At 41.1% G+C, this 26,936-nt stretch overlaps 1 protein-coding gene across 13 annotated transcripts in view; it reads left to right on the forward strand.

Annotated features, from left to right (window-relative positions):
- dpyda (dihydropyrimidine dehydrogenase a) overlaps nucleotides 1-26,936 on the forward strand; it is a 200,244-nt gene that overhangs the window by 34,331 nt on the left and 138,977 nt on the right. For 12 of the 13 annotated variants that reach the window (XR_011979708.1, XR_011979709.1, XM_072679647.1 and 9 more), the window contains 2 exons: nucleotides 12,400-12,510; nucleotides 21,166-21,248. Coding sequence is in view for 11 of the 13 variants with exons in the window: in XM_072679647.1 (XP_072535748.1) it covers nucleotides 12,400-12,510; nucleotides 21,166-21,248 (194 nt within the window). In the remaining 2 variants the exon portion in view is untranslated. Of the gene's footprint in view, nucleotides 1-1,506; nucleotides 1,553-12,399; nucleotides 12,511-21,165; nucleotides 21,249-26,936 lie in introns of those variants that run through there. The other variant, XM_072679651.1, reaches the window with a different exon arrangement.

Raw genomic sequence — 26,936 nt, forward strand, 5'->3', positions numbered from 1 at the left:
TGCCATCTCTGGAGCAATTAAATCCTCCATTTTTCTGCAGTCCTGTCAGATGTCTTATTTTAATATCCAGCCGCACTTCTGAAAGCGCTAAATGTGGGGCCCTTTTGTGTGTGCGTGTAGATTAATTAAAATCCTCCTGGATCGCCATTGGAGTTCATTAAAAAACCCACAGCAATACAGCATTTAAACAAAGAGGTATGACTCCTCTAGCAGACCTTGGTGCCACTCCAGGGCTGCTCTCTCAGTAGACGTCTGGAACACTGACAGGAGATTGCTCCAAAATAAAATGCAAATGGAATATTATGGAAATGTTTGGTCACTCAAAAGGCTTGCATGTCACTGCTAATCACCAAGGGCGCCTCTGCTGTTTTTTTTTTTTTGTTTTTTTTTATCAGCTCTACATGAGGGCCACGTAGGGGGCTTGCACACTGTATTTGCATTATCATGTTTATACGCTTATGGTGGGATTTATGAATAAGAATTTATGCAGTGTTTTCTGTGCTAGATATTTAGTTCAGAACCCTGACGTGTTGAATCTGTCATGCCCTGAAACAGCCAACAAGGCTGGACATGTTCTCAGGCCCTTAATTAACACATGCCTTGTTGATTTTCACCTGATGCTTGTTCCGTTCATTTGACGGGGAGCTGGCCATGGTGCCGGTTTCTGGTAGTGCTGAGTTTAGTATATATTTGAACATTCGGCCAGCACTTCACGCCGGTGGCACAGAAAAGTGGTGAAGGAGTAATTGCACCCCTGGCAGAGTTGGGTCGGATTGCTCTTTTAATCAATCACAGCAGCAGAGATGAGCCTGTGGCCTGTCACAAAGCCATGCTCGCTGCTGAGCGAAAGCATGGCAGTAGACGGCCTTGTGGAGCCGCACAGAAGACTTTCTGCCTGCTTTTTCCTCTGCACACGTTTCCTGCTCCAAACCCTCAGGGGCCAGTGCACGCTCACCTGATCACATGTGACCCCTCTGTCTGCTACAATCTTCGTCGGCAAACTCAGTCCCCCTCAGTGGAGTTCATAGCCCATGGACCCTCAGGCCAGCCTGCTTGCTTACACATCCATGGAGCATGTGGCATATTGAACCTGTTTTTTCCTCCCCATTCTCTCTCTCTCCCGCTTGCTTGCTCGCTCCCTCTCTCTCTGTCTTCCACTGAGAGCAGATAAAGCCTCGGTCATCAAGTCCTGATTTCTTTACAGTTCATTTACCTTCTGCTTCTGTGCTAATTGTTTTTCGAGGCTCAACATGGCCAGGGACCGTTTCAAAGGCCAAATAATGAGGCTTTGGCACATTTTGGCCATTACCGAATTAAACTGGCTTACTGGGTGCCTGGTTTGTCTCAGACATGCCTAGCGCTCTTCTTTGAGAGGTTGAGGTTGGCCCTGATTGGCAGGCAGAAGGGAGGGCCTACAGTGTTATGGACTGGAATGTTATACTGGCTGACTGGTGAGCTCATCGGTGCCGGGAAAAACAGTGCAACTGATATATACTGAGGGACTGACTCTCTTAGACCCCCTCTGTGAGACTCTAAGGAGGAAGAGCAGATGGTGGGAGTTTTTTTTGTGTTAACCCTTTAAACACCACAGGGTATGCATGGTACACAAATTGATTTTCAGCAATTAAAGGGACCATGTCATGGAAAATTAATTTTCTTTAGGACATGTATGATGATAGCATATTTACATGCATTGGTTACATCCTAACCTGTACAGTCCAATTCTGGAAGTTAAGCTGCAAAAACAGCCTCTTTTAAGTAATTAGTTTTGTGATCATATAAAAAAAATGCATTTATTAGGGATTACACTGATCGTGAGTTTTCATGACCGAAAAGGTGAGAATATAATTATTAGTGGTGTTTCTAAGTAATATGGCAGTGTGTGTACCACACAGCTCCAAAGGCCTGGGTTGTGGGTTCAATCCATGCTCTGTTCACTGTTTGTCTGGAGTTTTGGGTTTTCTCCTACTTCCTAAAAACACATGGTAGGGGAATGTTTGAGTGCGTGTGAGTAAATGGTTATGTATGGTGCGCTGCAATGGAGTGGCACCCTTTCAGTGTGGCAACACTGTATTATGATACTGTAAGCTAGATGGTATTTACGTTTACATCATTTAGCTGACGCTCTTATCCAGAGCGACTTACAAGGTGACTCATATTACACAGGTGGGCCACTGTAGTGTTAGGAGTCTTGCCCAAGGACTCTTATTGGTGTAGCGCAGCATAGTCACCCAGACTGGGAATCGAACCCTGGTCTCCCACATGGTATAATAGCTCACTGGCAGCTAGTGGTTTTATCTGTTGCGCCACACCAACCACGTATATTACTATATAATGATATATTTTTTATCACATTTCAGGAAAACTAAAACACATCATATGAAAACACATACATAACATCTGAGTTAAAGAAAAGCTTGCTTTTCATGCATTCAGAACAGTGTGATCTGAAGACACTGAGTATAACACTGCTATCTAGCCAACACCACAAAATGAACCACTGTCTGACACCAATTAAAGTAAAGTATTGATACAGTATTGCAAATCATACAAAGGATACTTCAATATATAGATATTTTCTTGCAGCCCTATTGCCCAAGGGGTATTTTTGCCTTGTGCTAATTGTTACTGGGTAGGCTCTGGACTCACGAATACCCTAACCAGGAAGAAGCAGACAAACAATAATGGAAAGGAATGTTTCTGAACCTCGTTAACATCAGCTAGAAGATTACAGTAGAGCTCAGTTAATTACAGTAGCATGTAATTACAGTAGCCATTTTAGTATTTAAATATCGGCATCTTGAGCAGTTCGAGTACACAGGTACCTAAGCACATAACAATATACATACATATGAGGGACTGTTATATGGCCCCTTTATGGTACCTTTCTATATTTAGTCTGTGCACTATATATTGTCTGTTAACTGTTGTCACAGCGTTGCTTTTTGAGATACCGATATCATAGAAGCTGCATCATGTAAATGAGCCCTTTAACGAAGCCTGTTGTGTGAGCATCTTGACCAACCTTGGACTTTAAGGATGAGTTTCTGTGGGTGTTTTGGTGAAAGAAGACATCATTCTACAATCATGAATCATTTTGGCTGAAACAACAAAAGCTTTATAGCCTCAATATGATGTTTTGTTGTATTGTGCTGCCCCTCTCCTTATGTAAGATTTCACTGCAAACCTTGATAATTCTTTTTACTGCCTCACCCACCTGATATTTATATATTTCTTATACACTAGTGTCTATTTTATAGCTTGACTGCTTTGCTCGGGAGGTTGAAGTGTTGTAAACAAGTTTTTTTGTGCTTCATGAGTGCTTTGAGCCTCCTAAGTCTTTATGAGGCTTCTGATTGGTGGGTAGCAGCCGGTCAGGCTTGGGTTACCGGTTAATAGCACTCTGGTTCGTAATTTTAAAGAGCAAATGGAAGGTATAGACGGCTGCTCACCCACATCTTCAGTTCACATGTGATCTATAGGTCATTTTCTGCAGTGTGTGTGTGTGTGTGTGTGTACTGTATATGTATGAAAACATGCATTATGGAGAGGGTCTATTGCTGCCCCTGCAGAGGAGCTTTTAGGAGACAGCCTTTCACGTAAGTTCTCGTATAGAGTAATGGAGTGCTTACTGTTTGATCCCGCTCTGTGGGAAAGATTTGAAGTATTTAATCTGTGTTTTTATTCAAAAAAAAAGAAAAGAAAAAGGTTCCTGCTCCTGTGATGACCGTTCAGGAGAACATGCACAGCCTTAAGTACTAAAATCTCTTTATTAGCTCATGGTAGCTGATTCTGACATTTCAAACGCATGTGTTTGTGCTGATATGGAATTTATGCAGTGATTAAGGACTAATCTCTAATGTTGATGCCATAACATTAAAATCGTCAGTCAAGTAAAGTGCAAGTTCCCCTCTTGCCACCAAAATAGCTCTGATCCATTAAGTCATGGACTTCACAAGGCCTTTGAAGGTCTTCTGTGGTATCGGACACCCAGACCTTAGCAGCGGATTGTGCAAGTCTTGTAAGTTGTGAAATGGGTCCCATTGACAGATGCCATTGTAACAAGATCAATGTTATTCACTCGATTTGCTAGTGGTTTTAATGTTATGGCTGATGGGTGTAAGGACGTGTGCAGGAACAGCAGAGTGAGCATGGCATGCATATTGCAGACCTTCACAATGTGTTTCTTTATTTTTCATATGCTATACTCATGATATTATGCTGCATATTGGACAGTAATGCAACAGAAATGCACTGTCCTAAAGGTGTGAATTTATTCAGTCTTTCTGTATTAATAATAGATGCTCACTTATTAATGAATAATACATTTGAATTCTAGTTGATCTTTTTATTAGGATAATCATCCACTGTTTCAGTTTGACGGCAGTTTGTCTGTCTGTCTAACAATTATTGTACTTACTTACTGTACCATGAACATTTAGCCACTTAACGTGCACCTGAACATGACCATAAACCTTAACCAACCTCAGCAATTGTGACTGAACCTGGTAAGCATTTTCATTCTATTGAAGTCTGTCACCAGCAGCAATAAATATGATTACAACCCTGAATTCTTTTGTACTGATATTTCATCACATTCACTGTTTTCTTTTATTAAAAGCATCTCCTTGTGTCTTGCTGGTGTACAAATAAAGATGGGAATATACTGTAGCCATCTGTTAGGTTAATGCACATGATGAATATAATTAAAGCATAATTAATATGTTTGCATCATCCACTATTTGTTAGTAGCACTATATTCTAGTATAAAGTAGCTCAGTATGATGCATCACCACAATAATGTCTTAAATATCAGCAGTGGTCAGTATGCCTGACAAATTATGCACCACTACTGTCTATAATTGTTCACCTATGTCCATGTTATTCCCCTTTGCAGGACATATTTCAACAGAGTTGATCAACTATAAGACAATCCATCTGTGTAATAAAGGAGAATTTCAAATTGGTGTAAAAGAAAATTCTAATCAAGTTCAATTGATGTCAAGTGTTTAAAAGACACAGGAAAATGGGACTTTTAACACCCATATCTGGTAGATATATCAAATAAAAAACAAACAAACAAACACTTCTATGAGAGAAAAGTAAGCTAGAATAAAGAGAAGATGTGGACATCTTGAAAGAATCTGTGCTGTGGTTAGTTGTGATTTGTGTGTAATTTCCTGTTTAAATATACTGTTGCTTTTAAATTAATTAATTTAGAAATGAATAAATTCTACGTTATATTATTATTTAATACGTGTGTTTCCATAAATTCCAAATTGAAAATGCTCCTACTTGTAACGAATGCTTAAAAAAAGAGAACGCTTATTTTCTGAGAAAGGTCTTATTTATTAAAATAATAATAATAATAATAAATAATAAAAAAAAAGATTAAACCCCTTAAATATGAGTACAGTATTACTGAAAACACAGATTTCAGACTACATTCTAAAAATAGTTTTTTTTACTTAATAGAATATATAGTTGAACCCTCTTTAAAAAAAAGTGGTTAGAGTGGTTAAAAAGTGGTTAAAAAAGTAATTTAGAGCACTTCTATTGGTCTATTCCTCCAGAATTATTTACACAGTGTACAGAGCAGCTACAAACTATGGAGAAAACTGTAAGCCTACAAAAATGAATATCAGCAATATATGTTTTAAATGTTGGATTGTCTTTGGGTTGTCCCGATTCTATATACAGCCACTGTCTTTACTACAGAACATTTGAACTACCTGACCTTTTTTTAAGTGTGCACTGTATATTTAACGCAGACCATCGGTATGTGATGCAAAATGGACAGTATAGTATGTGTTGCTGTGGTGCAGTTATGATATTTTATATTTTGGCAGCTGCCGTAGCTACCTGTGCACCTCGCGTCAAGTTTCTAATCATAAATCGACTGAATGATATTCAGGGCCTATATTTAATACTGCTGACCTGCAGGCCAGCGCTTTATTTCACTAACGGCCAATCAATATGTGGAAATTCCTCTATTGATCCCTGCGGAAGACGGAGCGCGTGGATCGTCGGCTCATGTTTAACTATTCCCCACCTCTGAGCCGTAAATAATTTTCTTTTTAAGCAGGGGATTAATGCAGGAAGGAGTTAAGTTTTAGCCGTGCGCTCCTCATGCATGCTAAATGCAGAGATGCCTCATGCATACTAAGTTGTGGGAGGTCTGTCTGGTTGAGGGGGATGAGGAAGGTCAAGGTAATTTATTGCACAATATGGTGCTGCTATTGATTAGACAGGAAAAGGGCAAGCCCGAGCGCTTTGCTAATAGCCATATGAATGTTTCAGGCATGCATCTCCACCTCAAAACAAGCCTGGACAAAAATAGGCAGAATAGTGGGGTGCTGAGGCTGTGCGAATAGGGCCTAATTTGATCCTGGCGTTCTCCTGTTGGTTAATCAGTCAATTGGGTACATCATGTACCTTGTCCACATTCGGAATGCAGTTCGGTGCTGGGTACAACTGGACTCTGTGGCCACTTCATCCTCTCATTATTGGCTGCTTACAGCTGAATTTGATTTGCCACTTCCCCTTGTCCATCATCAATGTCCCTGCCCCATCTGATGTCCTCCGAGGGGCTGGGGTTTGCATGCTTTTGGCTGGGGCCGGGGCGCTTATTGATCTCCCATCTGCTTGGGCCCGTGTGATCAGTGAAGAGTGATGGAGGCAGACGCGGCGGCTCCCCACGGTACCACGCAGCACACACAGATGGGCGCTGTGCAAAGACGACCGAACGTACGCGTCCCCCCGGCGCTGCCACGGCCTGCTCCGACCAGAAAGGTCACACAAACAGCGGGGAGATCAGGCTGTATTGTGTTTTAAATATTGTTTGATAATGCACATAGTCTCTGTTTGGCTAGGGATCCACGAAGGAGTTCTCAATAACTGTGTGTGTGTGGGGGGGGATCTATGCCCGTCTTAGATAGTGCATGCCTCTGACATTTATTAACTGCAGTGTAGCTGAGATTCCACCTGGGGAAGGAAAAGAAGTCTCCTGCATGTTTGTGTGAGAGAAAGGCCAAGGCGGAGAGCGGCGATGAGCACGCACTGCTTGAATTTCTACTGCAAATATGCTGTTACACTATTTCTGGTGCCGCCTTCAGGTGCAGAATCATAGAAATAACAGCACAGCCCTGCAGTTCATGCAGTATTGATTAAAGCATACAGATGTATTGCCCTGTCTTGTGTGAGGTATTGATCTCATTGGTGGCCATGCATAATGTTTGACATCGCAGTGAAGGACACATGCTCATTAAATGAGCCCTGTTTTAAAACAGCTCAAATATGTTCAGATTAGAACACTCTAAATGACTGTTTACTTCCCATCACAGTGTGTGTGTGTGTCTGTGTGTGTGTGTGGTGCGTCATGTTCTCAATATCTTCTCAGCACACTTAGCTTTGACAGCAGCCTTTTGAATGTGTTATTCTTCTCTCGACTTAAACCATTCCGTAGCAGAGGCAGATTAAGCTCTGTCAAACATCATTAGTGTTTCCTTTAGCCCGGTTGCAACATGAATCTGTTTCTCTTGTACATTTTCCACTTGAGGAGAGAGGGTCAATACAGGGCTGGATGCAAGGCTCTCGTGAAGACAGAAAAACAAAGGTGGCACTTCAGAGAGTGCGTTCGGTTAAATCCTCTGGTATAGGCCTAGAGAAGCTTTACAGAAAACATTTAGAGAAATGGTCTCTTCTAATATCATCGTTTCACTGGCAAACTCTAAGTCCACAGGCTATTTGTTTTGGTGTGCTTATTGTAATGTGTGTGTGTGTGTGTGTGTGTGTGTGTGTGTGGTAACCTGATTTTTCTGTTTTCTTTTATTTTTTATTCTTTTACTTACCAGCTAAACAGTTGTGTAGCAAACCATCAACGGGCACTGTAGTATTTTATTATATATATATATATATATATATTTTTTAATATTAAGGTATCACAGAGCATATTGGCCTATTTAGCCTTCAGCATTTTAGCCCTGCCTGTTCACGACAAAGAGTGTGTTACGCCAAAGAGTGTTTAGAACAATTAGCACAATTAGTCAAATCAGCGGTACATCACAAAAACAATACACATACTTCCAGGTGGCTGAGGCTGATAGGGCTGCATTCATACACCAGGTATTTGGTTCTAATCCTCAGATTCTGTACAAACTGACTATTTCAGTGATTTTGTAAGTAGCTGATAAAAGACTGATAAAAGAGTTAGGCTGCGCCTCGAAATATTCACAGTTTGACAGACTAGCTGCTCCTGATGTTCTTCTTGTTGTTATTAGCATTCTTGATGCTTTCACTTTCCCTCACTGAGTTTAATAATCCAGCATCTAAAATACATCATTGCACACAATTACAGTTTTGGTTTCATTCATATGTTTTTACAGCTTAAAATAAAATGTTCAACCAATATGACCTAATGTGATTTGTACACCCAGACATCTCGCTGACCTGTGTGTTTTACAAACATTTGGGTTCAGCTTATACAGTTAGTCAGAACTGCGGTAAATCATATATATCAGTCTTCAAGCATATTTAAGAAAGAGATGCATGATGAAGATTTATTTTTGACATTTGTGTGGCGTTAATGCCAGAAACACAATGAGGTTTTTATAACACCATGTCCAATCTCTGTTAGTTTATCTCTTAACATGAAACCTTATATATGTAAATGATCTCTGCTGTGATTGTCTACTCTGTATACTGTCTTATTCAAAATGTAGCCAGGGCTGAAACACTCCTAATAACATCAGCATGAACGGACAGGGCTAAACAGCTGTAGGCTAAAGAGTATATACAAATATACAAAAGTCAAAAGTATTTGGACAGCTACTTGGTGATCATTTCTTCCAAAAGCAGTGTATCCTGCTTTTGTTGGAGTAACTGTCTGCACTCTCCAGGGAAGGCCTTCTTTGAGCATTACTGTAACAATTTGGTCACATTCAGCAACAAAAGCATTAGTGAGGTCAGGATGTTGGATGATTACCACCCCACCTTATTCTCCACTCCACAACTCATCCCAGAATTATTAGATGGAGCGCCATCATTATAGTTCTACTGCTCCACTGTTCAGCGCTGGGGGGGCTTTATGCCCCTCTATACCTGGTATTAGGAATGATGCAAATATGTTCATGTTTATTTGCTCCAGAGAGTCCTATTCTGTTGGCCTTGTTGTCTACAGTTATCCACAGTATGAGAAAGTGAAAGGTGGGGATGTCCCGATCAGGTTATTTTGCCTCGTGGTCTGATTCGAGTCTCTTAGCGCTGAGCATCATCATTTAGTTTAGTAGAGGCTTTTCTTAAACATATTGTAAAGTGTGTTGAATATCTTCTAAGCCAGTCTGACTCACCTTACTGACCATTCAGCTTCCAGTTCCTTCAAAACTGTGGGTGTAGTGGTACACACTCAGGACTGATATCTGTTAATGTTTGTCGACTACAAATGTAAAATAGCTGTTGTACAGTGAGGTGAATGGGCTGTGATTTGGGTTTCAGTAGCGTGTGTATTAGCATTAGTGTTAGCCACCACTCTGTTCTGAATGTGCTCTTCAGTGCTGGTTTATGAACATAGAGGAAGACATGCGGTTCTCCAGCCGGTAAATCAGAGCATTCCAATGATATTTTTATATAGTTTTAAATATTATGTTCTGTTTTTCTTCTGAGAACGTCCTTACTGCTGCCAGCTGGGAGTAATATCCGTTAATGCAGCCTTAAAAGCCACCAGATGGCGCACTGATCACTATGGTTAAAACAAAGCATCAGAACAAGATTGGGATTAAAATAGCTGATACCCGATCCATTAAAATATGCCTGGATCAGCCCCCGATCCTGATCCCTTAGATCAAATCGGGACATCCCTAGGAAGAAATATACAATTCTTTACAAAATTGCCATTAAAAATTGCTGTTAAAGAATGATATGTGTGCATTATGATCTCAGTTCGAAACCACAGAGCCAGATCTCTCATTTAATCAAGACTGCTGCAGCCCTAGAGAGTGAGAGATTGACATGCTATGATCAGGGTGATTGCAGGGCTGATTTTGTTTTGTGCAGGTTTAGTGGGAGTTTCCTAAATGAATTAATAATGCAATGCCTTCTTTTGTGTGCCGTTCCCTAATGACCTGTGAGTGTGTGTTTCTTTCTAATCTTGCTGCACAACCTGTCCAAATCTAGAGGGCCTTAAGTGATGCTCGACAAAAGGAGTCTTATGACCAGCGATCAGCGCTAGTGATTGCAACACTATGCTTCTAGAAATGTGCAAACAGACAGATGAACTATTGTATATTGGGTTTGTTGTGATTTTTTTTTGTTTTGTCTTGTTTTTATTTATGTATTTTTTTCTGTATGTGTGGTCTCCTGCTGCCGTGGCCTGATTACAGTAGCCGATGGAGCCCAAGAGCGTGTCGCCCTTCTTCTACTGAGTGAGCGCCATTGAGTGCCATTACCTCCTCCAGTTTACCTAAAGGATCTGCCCAAAGAATATATTGGCTTATCCACACCACATTATAGGAAAATGGATAAGTAATGCAGTCCTTAACACACAATAAAACCCGAAGAGGTGTATTTTTATTGTTTCAATATGTAGCTCACACGGCGCTTTAACTACATTTTATTAGGTGTGAAATTAAAGAATTAATAGGATGATGTCTGCCATTGCATAAAGTGGGACATTTCATTTAGCATGAGATGTAGGTGGCTGGCACTCCGCAGGAAAGAGGCAGGTTAGAGTAACGGCGGTTTGCCCTTTTAACACCACATACCTCCATCTGAAATGGGCTTTCATCCAGCCTACTGTGAAAATATGAAAAGACAAAGCTTTATGTGTTGTCACATTGCCTGCGGGACACTAATTGAGGTGGGTTACTGGTGGCAGTAGCTGGCGGGGGGTAAAACAAAAAGAAAAGAATGAAGGGGGGGGGGGGGGGGGGGGACCGAATGTAAAAGATAATGTATAGCTTTGTGGGGTGCTCATGAGGAACAGTGGATTTGTTTAGGATGAATATCAATGGGAATGTTCAGGAGGAAGGCTTTATAGGGTGGGATTAAAGCTGCGACACATTTCTGCGACAGCCAGGGAAGGTATAAAAACGCTGTCGCTTTCATTGACATGGCAAGGCTTCTGCATTCCCTATACATGTGTTCAATATTGTATGGGAGATGTGTAGCCCCACGCACAAAGGCCTATACAAAAATCCTTAGTACACTGATCTGCAGGGTATTGCTTCTCTCTCTCGCTGTCTCTTTCTCTCTCTTTTCGTGTTCTCTGCTGCTCTCTTGTGTGATTGCCTCTCACTGTACAGTCAGTGTGCTGGATTTGTGTGGGCTGTGTGTGGTTAATGTGCTACAGTGGCGAGTGACATGATTACAGATTCATTTCCACGCCCGCCGGCACGAGCACTTGGTCCAGGGCTGAGTGGGGGCACTGTTGATTGTAATGGAGGGTTACATGGCTCGGCTGTTTGTTGTCGGGACGATGGGCCATGCAGGCTGTTAACAGGGCATCGTGTGTGTGTGTGTGTGTGTGTGTAAGAGGTGGATCGGGGTGGGGGTGAGGGTGATGATGGTGGTAGTGGTGGTGGAGGGGGATACATTGGAAATGGCAGGTCGAGGAGAGGAGTGGCTTCTAGGTAGACCCAGACCACATAGAAAGGCTGATCAGCTCCTGGGGGTCTGTGAGAGTGATTACAAAAAACACTCATTCAGCTGATTTCCCCCCCCTCCCCTCTTAAATAATGCATTTGTGCCTGGAAGGCTCATATCATCCTGTGTGGTGTCAAGGACTGGTAACACTACTGGAACTCAGCTTTAAGTGTTAGTTAAGGGTGTTTTTTTCTTCTTCTTCTTCCTCTTTTTCTCCAAAACATCTCCCTGTTGAATAAAGAACAGTTAGTGCACGTTGGTTGGAAAGCTGTTGAAAAAGGATTTGATATACAAATGGGTAGGAAATGACTTCGTTCACGGTTTTAGGATCGAGTGCGTGTGATTAGTGAGGCGGGTGCTCCTGCAGGCTGTATGTGTGAGGAGATGTTTTGGATGTGGGGAGACTTGAAGGTCAGATGTTTCACTTGTGCCCTGAGTGAAATGAGCCTGTAGTTTTTATTGTTTGCGAGGGACAAGCATTTGGAAAGGCTCTTTTGCTCCTCTGAAAGCATTTTGGATTTGGCCTTACAGCACTCTGGATCCTTGAACTGTGAAACGCCCCCGTGTTTATGCCTTAGAGTGTAGAGTTTGGCCTTAGACTGTCCGGAGATACGCACACACACAAGATACCAGCACACATTTTATACTCTCTGGCATGAATACCAAACATATGGAACTGTTGTTGTATCAGAAACCTTTCTCAACCTCTGTCTGTCTCTCTCCCTCTCTCTCTGCCTCTCTGTGCTGTGCTGTGCTGTGCAGAGTATCCTGGCCCTCAACCCAAGGGTGAAGAGTCATGCCGCTCTCTACTCTACTGCAGCCAAGAAAACTGAGAAGAAACACTGGAAGCGCAATGTGGAGAAAGGCTGTGATGTGAGTGTCTTCTCTCACCTTTAACCTTTGACTGGAAGCACATGGCAGAGCAAACTGATGTCTGGTCCATACACACACACACACACACACACACACACACATACACCCCAACTGACCAGTTACGGGTAGCAGAACTTTGGGACTTTGGACAACTTCCAAGTTTAGACCGCCTGACTTTTCGGAAGTGGACCCCGTCTAGTGAGGTTATGTGATGTGATGTGTTTTTTTTTTGTTTGTTTTTTTTTAACCTTTTTTAACTGTGTATTACAGTAGAACCAACATAAACATGTCCAAACACACATATGTCGCTGAGTCACAAACAAGGGTTTCCATCCATTTTAGCAATTCTAAATTTTTAACATTCAAAATACATAAAAATTAATAGAATTGTGCTCTGTAGAGTCTGTTCAGTGTGTTGATATTAGTGTAATAACCTTTCAGAATGGTAGGATTTAATACTATAAATCATACCATGCTAATCTAAGCAGGATAATTCATTTTACAACCCACAAAAATCTCAGGCACATGAATAAAAAATACTAGATTTTAACATGTGATGTGCCTATTAATTAGTATTTGTACGTGGACTTATCTAGGCTTTTGCCATTGAACACAGATTTTTTCATATTTTTCCAGATATGTAACACAATCACAATTTATGAACAGAAATTTGCAATTAATACTTTCGAAGCTGCTTTGTTTTGAGTTTAAAGCAGCTTTATGTGAGAATATTTTTTTTCCTTCCTGGGCTCCCCCTACCGTTGTGGAGTGTATTTCACTTTTGCTCCACTGCAGTAACTATAAATACCCTTTGAACTGTCCCTCATTTACATGTATTTTAGAAGCAGAGACATACAGAACAGTCACTGAAACGTGATCTTTGATGTGGTAGAGTAATATTACAGAATTTTTGACAAATATGACTGGCTACGCGTGCCGAGCCCAGAGTGGCAATGACCGAGACGCTGTTCTGCCTGTTACAGGTCAGTGGACAACATGATTTTTGAAGGTAAAAATGCTATGCAGTGTTGCTTTTAAAAGTTTAATTAGGTTAATGGGTTACTTAAATGTTACTAGGTTCTGATTTTACTTAGAACGGAACTGCCTTTTTTTAATTAGATTACGTCATTTGCATGTTTTGGACCTAGCATTTTTAGACTTTGGAGGCCTAAATGCTTCCCTTAATTTTCACTTTGATAGAAAAAACTAATTGAATTGGACACACAAATGTGTGGCATCATTATGTCATTGACCCACTTATGCAAAGACACAGTGACATTTACATTTGGACATTTTTTTAATACACAGGACGTTGTGTGAGCAAGTGAAACACGCAGCTGTGTTAAAACAATGCTACAGTATAAGGAATAAAAATACCCATAAACATATTGTGCACACAAAAACACACACACTTTTCTCTTTACAAAGTATATGAAATGAAATATGATCAGTTAGTGAATTTTGCATACAGAACAATAGATCCACAATTTAAACACGCCCATGTAAAAACAGTGCCACTGTACGAGCATCAACAAGGATAAGCTACATACAGACATCTTGCACACACTTATGTGTGCACAAACACACACACACACAGACACATTCAACCACAATTATCTTAGGATTCCAGGCACATGCTGTCAAAGTCTCAGGAATATCTCCCAAGACCAGTGTGCAGCTGAAGTGTTTGTTTTTTGGCAGGTGGCCACAGTGCTCGTCTGTCCTTTAAGGCAACTGAGACTTCGGCTTGTTTGATGTAGACACAAAACAAGATGGAGGTATTTTGTAGGAGAGATTATCGCCTCCCCACTGACTGCACTGTTGCTAAGTAAAACTGCCTAATTCATCATTCCAATCAATGGCAATGGATCCGGGACTTGATTTACTTCATAATGTGAGCTATTCTATAGATTGAACATTAGTCCAGTGAATTACAGTATCAGGTGTGTTGTTCCCTCCCCGGCAACGCACCGTAATCCTTCTTTTGTCTTATGTGAGTATGGATATGAACTGGTGGAATGGGGGAGAACAGAAAAATTGTGTCCTCATCCGCAGCAGCTGTATGAGAACGTGCAGTAGAACGGAGAGAGTGCTGTTTTTCATGCCATGCATTTCTCAGCATCAGTTCACCAATACACGCCGTAAGTTTCTTTATCAGAATGCTGAGTCTGTCGAGCCGGTGACGATAACACAGTTTCCCCGTATTGATCGAGGCTGGGCAGATTTATCCTCTTCGTAAAGAAAAGGCAATGACCATTTTAGTGATCCTTAAAATAAGTTTTGTTGGGCCCAGAAGCATCGTCATAATTGTTCTGTGGAATCTCCGGGATGCTGGAGGGGCTGTAAACTTTATTTTATAGGGAATCTATGAACAGTGAATGTCCATAGATTCCAAATGAGTTCTTGAGAAATATGGTGGCTATAGCCAGCTGTTATCTTGGTCTGTCAGGGCCCAGGTGCTTGGGATTTTTCACTCGCCTCCTCCAGGCTCGGGGGCACGTCGTCAGCGAGGTAATTTTGCAACACCCCTCCCCCCCCGCAGGCGTCATCCCTTACAGAGCCCGGTTTGAGTTGAAGCTATTAGCTGACCAGAGGCTTACCAATATTTGTCTTTCTCCTTCAATAGCGCAGGTTGGAGCTGGAGATAATCTACCAAACACAAACAAGTACAAGTTTTGCAGCAGGCGCAAAGAGATGGGTAGAGGAGACACACTTGAAGTGCCCTTGTTTTGGAAGATAACGCTGCTGTTTACTGACGAGTTGGTTTTAATAATCTGCCTGTATGGTCTAATCCAATTTAATGAGTCTCCAGATTGCATTATGATCCCCAAGCTGCGAGTGAAGGGCAGGTATGTTTGCGAGATGCAGAAGCTGCTAATGTTTTTTTTCCTCTCTTTTTTGTTCCTTCTCCTGCTCGAGAACAAAAAGAGACAGACAGGTGGAGAGAGAGCAGAAATGACTTCTCTGCCTTTATCGGTGCCATTCGTAGTGAGGATGTCTAAATCTCTCCCTCCAAATCCCCCAGAGTTTTAGTGAGATGCGCCTCATAGAATAGCCATCTATACAAGCCAGAGGATGAGTGTGTCAATTCCATAGCGACAGTGAGTTATTGTGTGCGTGTGTGTGTATGTGTGTGTGGCTCATCCTGCCCTTTCTCCTAATAGTCCTAGCTGTTTTCTCTCTGAAGCCTGGACTCTGCTGCTGAACACTGCTTCTGGGTGGTGTATTAGACATCAGAGCTAATTGCTGTAATGGGTGGGTAGGTGGGGGGGCATTAAATGCTTTTTGGAATTTGTTCAATATTTCAGATAGCCTTATGTAGAATTGTGCTCAGCACCAGGTCACAGCCAAGGACTGATATATAGTGTAAAGTGTAAGTAAATTGTATTAAAATATGACTTTTTCTTAATGTGCCATAAATGAATAAGTGTAAGCAAATTACATCAAGTGGAAAATTCGGTGTAATTGCTATTAAAGGTAAATGAAGTCTGTGATGGTTGGTTTGTTGGTTGGGGCAAAAATGCCCATATGCGGATGTATACCCCCATTCATAGCCCTGTTATTTTGCCCTAGAATAAAACATGTTGTTCTTATCTCCTTGTAAGATGGGCACATCAATTATTTAAACAAAGCTTTGCTCTGATTGGTTGGTTTATGTCACCATTGATGATGTACATTTACATTTACATTTACGGCATTTACAAAAGTGTTTTGCTATTTACCCAAGAAAAATCTCAGCTAGAGACCCAGGGGAAGTTTGTTCCACCACTTCGGTGCCAGGACAGAAAAAAACCTGGACGCTTGTCGTCCTCAGATTTTGAGGGATGGCGGGTCGAGCCGAGCCGTACTTGAAGCTGGAAGGGCTCTAGGTGTGAATCGGCTTTTGACCATTCATCAAGTATAGAGGGGCTGGTCCATTCTTGGCTTTGTAGGCCAGCGTCAGGGTTTTGAATCTGATGCGGGCAGCTACAGGAAGCCAGCTTACATAACTTACATAGCTTAGCATAGCTTTTTTTAGCACTGTAACAAGCACACTGTAATCATTCTATGTCCTTTTCCAGAGTAATTCTTCTCAGCAATACTTCCTCAAGCTAGGGTTAGCTATTAGCCCAGCTCAGATACCCACTCGCTTCCTTGCGTAAGTTTATTGCTCGTTGAGTTTGAGTTCCCCTTTTCTGAGCAATGCCATCTGTGCAAGCCACGGTTCACATGTGGCCTGGTTCATGTAGCAACTCCTTTAATTATAAGTGGCAAATTGATTTTGGCGGTGATGTGCTCCTGCTTTCCATTCTAGAAAACTGCAATTCTCATCGTTTTGACTTAACACTATTTCAGTTCATTTTAGGAAAGATTTTATTGAGTTGAATGTGTTGTAATGCACACGAAAAGCTCCTAGTTTAGTAGAAAAATGCCCAAATCATTCAGCTGTCTTTTCAGCTCACAGTTTCAGCACAGCGACAGGATTCCCCTGCATGGTTAGTTATTGTTAGGAGCTGACTGCTGAACAATGCAACGTTTTTAACGCTTTATCTTTATTAGAAGGGAAGAGGTGCACAGCAGCAGGCCCAGTGGCTGCAGTCTAATCTCTGCATGTGGAATCATCCTTCCTCTCATGAAGCATTATGAACAAGGCTGCATCAGCACCGTTGCCAGGTTTATGTGCCACTGTTGAAGGAAAATAGATGGAGTAAAATGAAGAACAAATGCTCCAATCCATCACTCTCAGATAAAAGTAAATGGATCATGCCTCTAATAGTCCAGGGATCGGAAGACAGATTGCTCATTAAACCGTCTGAATGTTATAAAAGAGAGGAGATAAATTTTTTTTCCTCCGAATATATTAAGGCATCAAACGGAAGTTTGTCTCACTTTATTCATTATGACAACTGTAAGGGCGCTTGTCAAATCAGTGCAATGATTTTGTAGTGATATACTTTTTAAGACACATTGCACAGTTGCCCCCCATGCTCTTAGCCTGTTCTTCTGATGCCGATTGCCTACAGGGGGCGCTGTTTGCAGCAGCAGTTGGCTAGCTGTCTTAGTGCATGCAGGTAGCAGTGTAAAATAGTGGTGCACGCAACAGTGGGCCAATTACTTATCTCTAACTACCTGGCACCGTTACATGCCACTGATCAACCTGGCTATCGATTGCTCTTGCCTGATCAAATGCCAGCCTGCTGCTCTGCACTGGATATGTAGAAGGGTGGGGTGGCGGGGGATGGGATAGGGTGGCGTTGGGGCGCTAGTGATCGATGGGCTTTATCAGCTGGAACACAAGACAGCCCTTGCTCCCCCACCCATAATCCCACCCCCCACCCCCAGTACTCCCCTCTCATAGGATTTAGCAGCAGTTCTAAGGATTACACTGACAACACTTCCGTGTCTAAGCCATCCTGGCGGAGGGGAGGGAGATTACATGAATAATGTTGGGGTTTGATGTTAATAGAAACCCCTAATAAGTCTTTTTTTTTCTTTCCTCTCAGCACATTTCCATGCTTCTTAATGTACAAAGGAATACACAAAGGGCTTTCTTTATGCCTGCTCAGCTAGCTGTGTACAGTACTGGCAGCCCAGTAATAATCTGAGTAGCTTTTACTCATAATAGCTGATTTCACTCTGTCATGAGCTTTCATTAAGGAGATTTCCTTAATTCACTTTTCTATAGACTATGCACTGCACTGCATTGAATGTGTGTGTGTTTGTGACTTTTTTAAATTTTTTTATCAAAACTTATAGTAGTTCATAACTTTTGAACTTTCGGCAGGGCACAGTGATGACTAAACCTTTTTAAAAGCCATATTACAGACAGGCCATATTTCACCACAACATTCTTTTTAAGTGTACTTTCACTGCAAGTAAATCTGAAGTGAAGTGTTTGAATACTTGTTGATCTGTTGATGCCTGTGGATAAGCACAGTAGCTAAAAACTGTCTGCTTAATCTTAAAGGGGCCCTAGAATATCAAACTGTATTTATCTTGGCATAGTTGAATAATGAGATTTCGGTACAAGGAACTGACATATCAGAACTTCAAACACAGCTGTCTCCAAAAAGAAAATCTAAGGTAACAAAAACAGGGCAGGGAAACAGGCCAATTCAGAAAATCCCCAAATGTTTGGTGACTGTTTTGACTCTGGATTTAATGGCCCAAAAATTTACATAAACCCAGCCTATGAGCGGAAGTTCTAGTCAACATTGGCAAAAAAAGACAGCGACTTCAGGAATATATGGTAGGAGTAGGAGTGCTACAACTAATCGACTATTAAAATTCTCGACCAAATTAGTTGGCAACTAATTTAATAGTAAATACATTAGTGTCCTCATCATGCATGTTTCCCGTGCTAAGAAGGAGCAGTTCGCATGCTCGGTATGCATGTGAACCACAGATGAATTTGAAAACTGAAAGCTGAAAATGACTGATCCAAAAAATTATAGAGAAATCTATTTACTATTGTTATATATTATTGCTGCTACTTTGCACATCCTTGGTTTAAAATTTTGTCAGGAAAGATATATTGCAGTTTTTTATGTCTTCCTTAAAACAGTACATTTTTAAATAAGGTATTTATTTTTCTTGTCTTCATTGATAGTCAGCAAATGCATGAAAACACATCACACAAAATGAAACTGCTGCTAAAGTCATATCAGAAGGGAGCGTGCTGACTTTTGTACTGGTAAGACTCAAGAAAGCCAAACCCTAAGAAGTGAGTGGGGGCAAGTCTTAAAGCTAACGGCACATCGCACTGAAAGGACAGCAACACTATCCAGTAAGACTTAGTTAAGGTATTTACACTTGTTCTAATGCTATAATATGCAGATTCTTCAAGCTTTTTACCAGTGCCATTTCTTTACAAGCCCCTTAAAAAAGCAAAATCAGCATACTTTATTCTAAGGTGAAGTAACAGGGTTGTAAATTGACTTCCTTAGCATTTTTAACCCACCTTAAGTCAGAATCTTACTCATTATACATCAGAGAGCAACTTAAAGTACTTGATAAATGCATTCTATAGCCCCTATAATTTTCCAGTGCATTTTATGATTTTCTGCATCTCTGCTGCGAGCACAACTGCGAGGTATTTCTTATCCCTGTTGTGAAAACAACCTCCTCTCCACCTCGTCATTTTTATAAGTCCTCTTATATCCATTGTTTTCAACTATTTGTTACATTTGACTGTTTGCCTCACGCCCTATATGAGGGAGGTAATAGATCCGCAGGCTTCATTTTCTGTGCCGTGAATCAGATATATATAAATGCTATTATTGAGTTATTGTTTCGAGAATCGAAAGCATTGCCGGCTGGCGGAGGGCACGTGAACGCAGGTCGCCCACGCAACATATTCTCCAAGCGCAGCCACGCTGCTTCTGAATGCAATATTACCATGTCACCCATGAGCCAAGACGGTACAATAATTATCAATTTCCATATCATTGTGTTTTTATTGTTTGAACAACATGAAACGAAACATTTGTTAATGCCACTCAATTAGATGCAGACATCGGTGGAGGATGGCGGGCAAATTCAATTTAAAAATCACTGGCTTGCACTTTGTTTGTAATCATGCAGATTAGATATCAATAAAAATTGGTGAGCTTTATTTCTTTATTTTTGCTACAGTCTAAACGCAACCCGCCGTTGCCCTTTCCGAGTTGGCTTTCTACTGAATTAACACCGCATTGCCAACACAGTCAGCAACATTGCTTGAGTGGAAGTTTAAACTATTTACATCAGCAAAATAAAAGTCACTCTAGTGTACCATGCCTTTCATATATCAATATCTAGCTCTCCACTACATCATGGCTCCTGCATTCATAAAGCAAAAAGCTGGCATTTCCAATGACGAAACTGTAATCAAGGCTTCTGTGCTTTTCATAGATATTCTTGTTCAAGTAACCAACTGGTGGCCTCTCGTCTATCGTCATAATAACTAGAAATCTTGTATCACATCAGTGCAATATTGCACGTTCAGTCAGATGATGTGATCTCTGGTCAGTACTTCACAACTGTGCCCTTATTTTTATTTATTTATTTCTTTATTTAACTCAGCAATCCTGTTGTGTGCTTAGTGACCCACAGAGTGCAATAGGAGTTGTTGACTGTTTGTCAGTGAGGGTTATCAGAGATAATGACTCCTGCTCTTGAGTGTGAGAGGGGGGATCAGGGTGTGTATGTGTGTGTGTGCTTGTGTATGTGTGTGCGCGTGTGCTCCATGAGAGAGGAACACAGTGTTTATCACTGGAGCTGAGAGGTAAAATCCGCCTCTCACTAATCATCCGCATGTCAATACCAGCAGGCCTCTGTCCGGCCCTGCACTTACCTCCAGGGGTCAGGGGCTGGAGAGAACGATTGCCATGACAACAGCATGCCGGCCCCTGAAACTCCGACATTTTCCGCAGTGGCAGAAGTTGATGGTGTCACACTTAATGAAATGTGCAGGTCGGCCTCTGGAAGTACGTTGCGATTTGCATGTGGATAAAGGGAGCGAGGGAGGGGGAAAAAAGCCTTAGTGATGATAGTGAAGTGGATTATGTTCAAAGCCTGTGTAATAGCTCCGATCAATGAAATGCATCAGATGCAAGCATCTAAACAAATAGCTCCACTTGCTCTCTTATCCTATCTCTCTCTCTCTCTCTCTCTCTCTCTCTCTCTCTCTCGCAGAGCTGCGTGAAGCTGGAGAACAATTTCGATGACATCAAACACACGACTCTGAGCGAGCGCGGAGCACTTCGGGAAGCCATGAGGTAAGAGCAGGTCGCCATGGCAACAGTCACAGATGTGGCAAAGAGGAAGAGAGTGTATGTGTGTGGGGCGGGGGTAGTCATTCTTCATTATTGGAGGAACAAATGAGTTTATTGCCACCGTTTGGCCAGCCTCTCTGAGGTATTTATATGTGAGGGAAGAAACCTTCCCCAAGGGCCCACATGTCAGCATCATGGCTACCCGGGGTATGCTGCACTCCACCAACATGACAGTGCTTGCTCAGGGCCTCAGCTACTCGCACATCACACCAGTACAGGCCTTTTGTTTTACTGCTCATCTTCCTGTCTTTGGTGTTTTTCTTTTCTTCATGCGCATGATAACGACCTTGGTCTTATGTCATACATCAGGCTAGACCTTGACCATGTATTTGGCTGGGACATGATCCCGGTAAAGCCCTGGAACACCAGGCCCTGTACTGCTGGATGGAATTCAGTGTCATGATATTCTTTATTTTAAACATAAATCTCTCTCTCCCCAAGTGTGCTGCAAAAATTACAGAAAGTCGCAATGAACCCCAGGCCTCTCTTGCATTGAGTAATGCCAATCCATCAGGCAGACATTGAAGATTAATTGTGCGCATAACGGCACAGAAAGGAGGAAGCCTTTACGCTCCAAAGACCATGTAAATAAGTAAACACCGATTTTTTTACTTGTCAGAATGCATGTAGACACACAGATCCAAAAAAGCTTTTTTTTTTTTTTACAATTTTTGCATTCTGCATTCTAACCTAACAACCTCATTGCAGACATGAAGCATGGGGGTGGCGGTATCATGTTTGGGGCTGGTTTGGGACCAGAAGATCTTACCATTAATAATAGACCTATGGATTCTGCATTGTATCAGCAAATTCTATAGGAGCATTTCAGATTATCTGTCTGTGAACTGAAATCTAGCCACAAGTGGGTCATTTACATTGAAGTTTACAAGGAAAACTGTGAAGCAGAAGAAATGTAGCAGTCTGAAGTTGATAGGTCAAAGTCTAGACGTTAACACAATAGAAATGTTATAGACAGACCTTAAAAAAGCAGTTTGTGCAAGAACACCCATCAGCATCACTGAGCTGAAGCTGCAATTTGGGTTAAATAGCTTTTAATCTGTACAGGATTGATCACCAGTTATTGTAAAAATTTGTTTTTTGGTGGATACAGTTTTTTTCAGAAAACAGCATATTTGATCATGGATTATAAACATGGATTTGCGAACAGTTGTTGTCTTGTATAATCACTTTATCCTGTTGTATGTCCTGATAAATCTAGAAAAGTTATGAAAATATGAGAAAAAAAGAAGTACTGAACATAAGTACCCGACCAATCCATCCATCGGTCTCCTTATCCTTACCCAATCATTGGGCCTAAGGCAATAGTACCCACTGGACAGCATGCTGGTTATTATTGCTACTTTTATTATTATTTTATTACTATTTTATTAATATTACCACAACTGCCACTACAAATAATAATGCTAAATACTGCAATGCAGCATAAAGTGATTTTTGTATATGCGCTTAGTTAGAATTTTTTTGGAGTGGTCTGTGGTTTTTTGGAGCTCTGTTCAGCTCCTTCAGCTCTTTCAGTCCACTGTAATCCATTATTTTGAACCCGTCTACAGTATATCACCCCAGCACAATGTAAAGAGGCATTACATTTCTTACAATACATTTCTTTCTGAACGTTGTCTTGTTTATTGTCAGTAGGAACCCTATTATAGTTGCACCTTTTTAAACAAACCAGTGTGTTAAATGTGAATTTTCGTCTACTTTAATCTTATTGATCCACATCACAAATGGAATTATGGAGTGCTGTGGGAAGATGACAGAGAATCCATGCAGCGCCGTGGCTGTGGTGAAATCTGCCTTAATCTCCTTAACTTCATTAAAAAAGATAGAGTAGGATTACAGTGAACTGCATGTAAATGAACATAATTCCTAGTGAAATTTAAACAGCTCAGAGATAAATACATCATCAGGGAGGCACAAACAGCATCAAAATAGCAATTAATTGAATTCTCTTTATGAAGAATTGTCTGGTATTTGCCATAATTACAATGGGCCAGGGTGTGCTAATTGGCCGAATCTATAGCAAAGATTATGACAGCTAGTGCTAGTAGACACGCACACTCACACACACACACACCCCGACACATAGAGGGAGAAAGAGAGACTAGAAAGCTTTTGGTGCGGGACCTACATCCACCTCCATTTGGCATGAAGCTGATTGTAATTCCTCTTTAAACGGCCCCCCACTGAGCCGAGCAACAAAATTTGATGAAAGATTCAGCTTTCCTAAATGCTAATAATGTGGAACATCAAAGCACCTGGTGGGTGCCTTTATGTGCGTATGATCATAAGAATGCAAGGGGTCCATGTCCTGGTCCTTAGGAACGGGGAGGTAGTGAAACTCTGACATCTGGCTTCATTATGCAGTCTGTCTCAATAACAAACACCAGGCCATTTACACAGGACTAGAATATTTCAGCATCTGTGCAGAGGTACGTACAGATACAGCACTGCATAATGTACTACCTTATCATTACCTGTCTGGCTCCATTGTGTGCTTCATTACCACAATAATAATTACTCTCATAATTAACACATTAACGGTATAGACAATACAGAATTTACATATATAGACCATTTAGGAATGCCTTAACAGCATTGTCCTATATGTCATGTCAGAGTTAGGCTGTAATGTCCTGAACACTTCTGTTCGGTTTGAGGTCTGAAGCCTTATTTCGAACCAATCAGCTGTGTGTGATGAAGTATAGTGATTGAAATGGAAAGAAAAAGAGAAGCTAGTCTGTAATGAAGCCTGTAATGTGTTGTTGTCATGGCAGGGCTGTATGTACTGTTCAGACTGTGAAGTAGAGGAGATTGGCAGAGATGGAGAAGGTTATTCCACTCCTTTGTATTTGTTTCAGGTTTTTCCTTCTATAACAGTGCGGATATGAGTCTGTGACATGACTTTAATTGCGAGAGTTAACAAGGTTAGCTACACTTCACCAATTTCATGCTGCACAATTCATATCCTGGACCTCCAGAATGAATATCCATAAACCTTTCCCCCAAAAGCAAATGCTGGAGAATAAATTACACCAATTGCATCAATAATCTACTGAAAAAGGTGTGGAAAAAGCGCTCCCTCTATCTCTCTCTGTCCTTTTCGATTGAGTTAAAAAGGAAAACATATGGATAGCTTGAAGAAGACAAAGAGCAAATCATGATTTATTGTTGTTTTTGTTGTTGTTATTCTGAAAAGGCCAAATTGTTTTACCCTTTTTGCTTTTATTTAAATATGGTATTTAAATAAATGTTACTGATAAATTTTTGAGGCCAGCCCTTTCCATTGGAACTTTTTTCCAAGCTTTTGCTAGAGATTGCTGGAGCTTAAGAATGTTTGAATTACGGGCAGCTGGTTTATCGGTTCACCGTCTATTAGGCCTGCATGTCCTCAACCAAAGATATGGACCGATTGGCCCAATTTTCAATTGAAAGTTGACTGACTAACGAACCCTTGAAAAAACAAATGAAAATAATTCAGTAGAAATCAGATGCACTCATGGCACTGTATAATAATGAGTCTGCACTGTAAATGGAAGATTGCATTTCACCATAAATGTTATTGAGAATGTTTTTCATGGCACTTTGTCACCGATTTGGTGGTGCATAATGTAGGCTTTAAAGAATACAATTAAGAAAAACAAAGACATTTATGAAGGCAGAATATATAATGGCTCAGCGGTTAGTACATCAAACTATTGAAGACAGGATTGTGGACCTGATACTGGGCTTGGCAAGCTGCCTCTTTTGGGCTCTTGAGCAAGGCCCTTAACTCTCCTCTCTGCTCCCTGGGCGCCGCAGCAATGGCTGCCCACCGCTTCGTGTATGTGTGCTCACTGTCCACTCTGTGTGTGTATGTGTGTGGGTGTTCACTCCACGGATAAGTTAAAGGGTAAAAGGAGACCAAATTGTTTTGGTCTTTGTCTTGTATGCTTATGTAGAGGCTTGCTGGCGGCGTGGTATAACATGGCCCTTACTAGTGTTTTTTGGGGGTTGTAGGAAGTCTTTAATTGGTACAGAATTATGTGAACGTTCTTTAAACCCATCCATTAAAGATGTCTGTGGTATCACTCCAAAAAGCTCATTCTGGCACCTTCATTTCTTTTTACAGGCTTTTTAATGGGTTACAATCAAAAAGAAGAAAACGAGTCCTTGTTCACGTGGTTAGTTTGCACCAGGTGTTCCACCAAGTCAGAGTTCACAATTAAGAACAAGGCAAGGTACACAAGAGTTTATAAGAGCAATAAATTCAAATATAAATGCTATAAATATAATATATATTAGTTATAATATTATATTATATTACATGCATCTGTGCATAAAAACAATAAAAACGAAGACAGTTAGGGAGGAAATACATAAGTAAAAAGAGACAACATTCTCCCTACTTTTGATTCCATTTCTTAAATAAATTTCTAGTAAATTAATTGGTGGACAGAATCTTAGTCTGTGTTAATTAATGGTAATAAACTAAATAGTTATGTGTAAGTATTTTTTTTTGTTTACCTAGTCATATATAGAATTTGTGAATGGGCCTGTAGTGACTTTCTGCTAGTATGAAGCTGAAGCGAGTGTCCTTGCCTCACCAAATGCAGTGAACCTCTATAGTCTTTGGTTTAACTACTTAGATGGAACTGCCTCTCAGTGTTCTGGCAACGCGACTCCATGACTGCAGTGGCCAGTCAGTCACTGGTAATGGACTTAATGCAAAAATGTTTCAGAATTTATACTTTAGCCAGAAGCCTTAGTCTATCAGACTAGGGTCTCTAAGGTCACAGAGGTCACCAGTGATATCTTGTCCTCTTAGCTATAGAGGCTAATGAATTCTAAACCATGCCCTTCTGCCTCTGGCCCTCCACTGCTGCATATTCTCTCTCTCGCTCTCTCTCGCTCTCTGATCATTGGAGGGGCTGTGGTTGCTCTGTCTCCCTGCTGAAGAATGGCCACCCGCTCCCTAAATGAAAGCTTATGACTCACACATGCGTGTAGTGGCAGTCATCTGTCTGCGCTTTGATTTGCTCTGATTGTACAGTGGGCTGCGCGGCGGCCATCGTTAACCCCGGCGCCGCTCCACAGTGAGCGATGAACTCGCCAGGGGAAAACACTGCCCTTAAAGTCTCCCTGCACCTCATTCAATAGATATATGAATTTCAATTGGATTTCAAAAAGCCGGGACCTTGGGAGCACTTTAGGTGACCTTTGTCAATGCGCCATTGTCAGAGATCACTGTTATTTATTTATTCCCACCCCAACACGCAAATCAAGGCTGAAACCTTGCCTTCAAAATGTCAGATAGCTTCTTTTCAGTTTTTCATTCTTTTTCATAGAACTCATAATGAAATAAACATATTAAATATATGTGGTTTTATTCATTGCGAAGGCCCATAGATTGCTATTATTTATTGTTGTTGCCTTTTTCTGCATCTCTGTTCATGATTCTACCCTCGGGAGGTAGTTTGGTATTTGAAATGCTTTTCCAATAGTATAGTCATAAGCATTATCATGTTCAATGCCATTTTCAGCTGAAAATGGTCTCTTTGAATTAGATTGCTTATTTCTATAGTAAAGAATAATAAAGTATAAGATGGGCACCTATTCAAATGATTGAGAGTT

Source organism: Salminus brasiliensis, chromosome 5 (genome assembly GCF_030463535.1).
Source record: "Salminus brasiliensis chromosome 5, fSalBra1.hap2, whole genome shotgun sequence".
Lineage (NCBI taxonomy): Eukaryota > Metazoa > Chordata > Actinopteri > Characiformes > Bryconidae > Salminus > Salminus brasiliensis.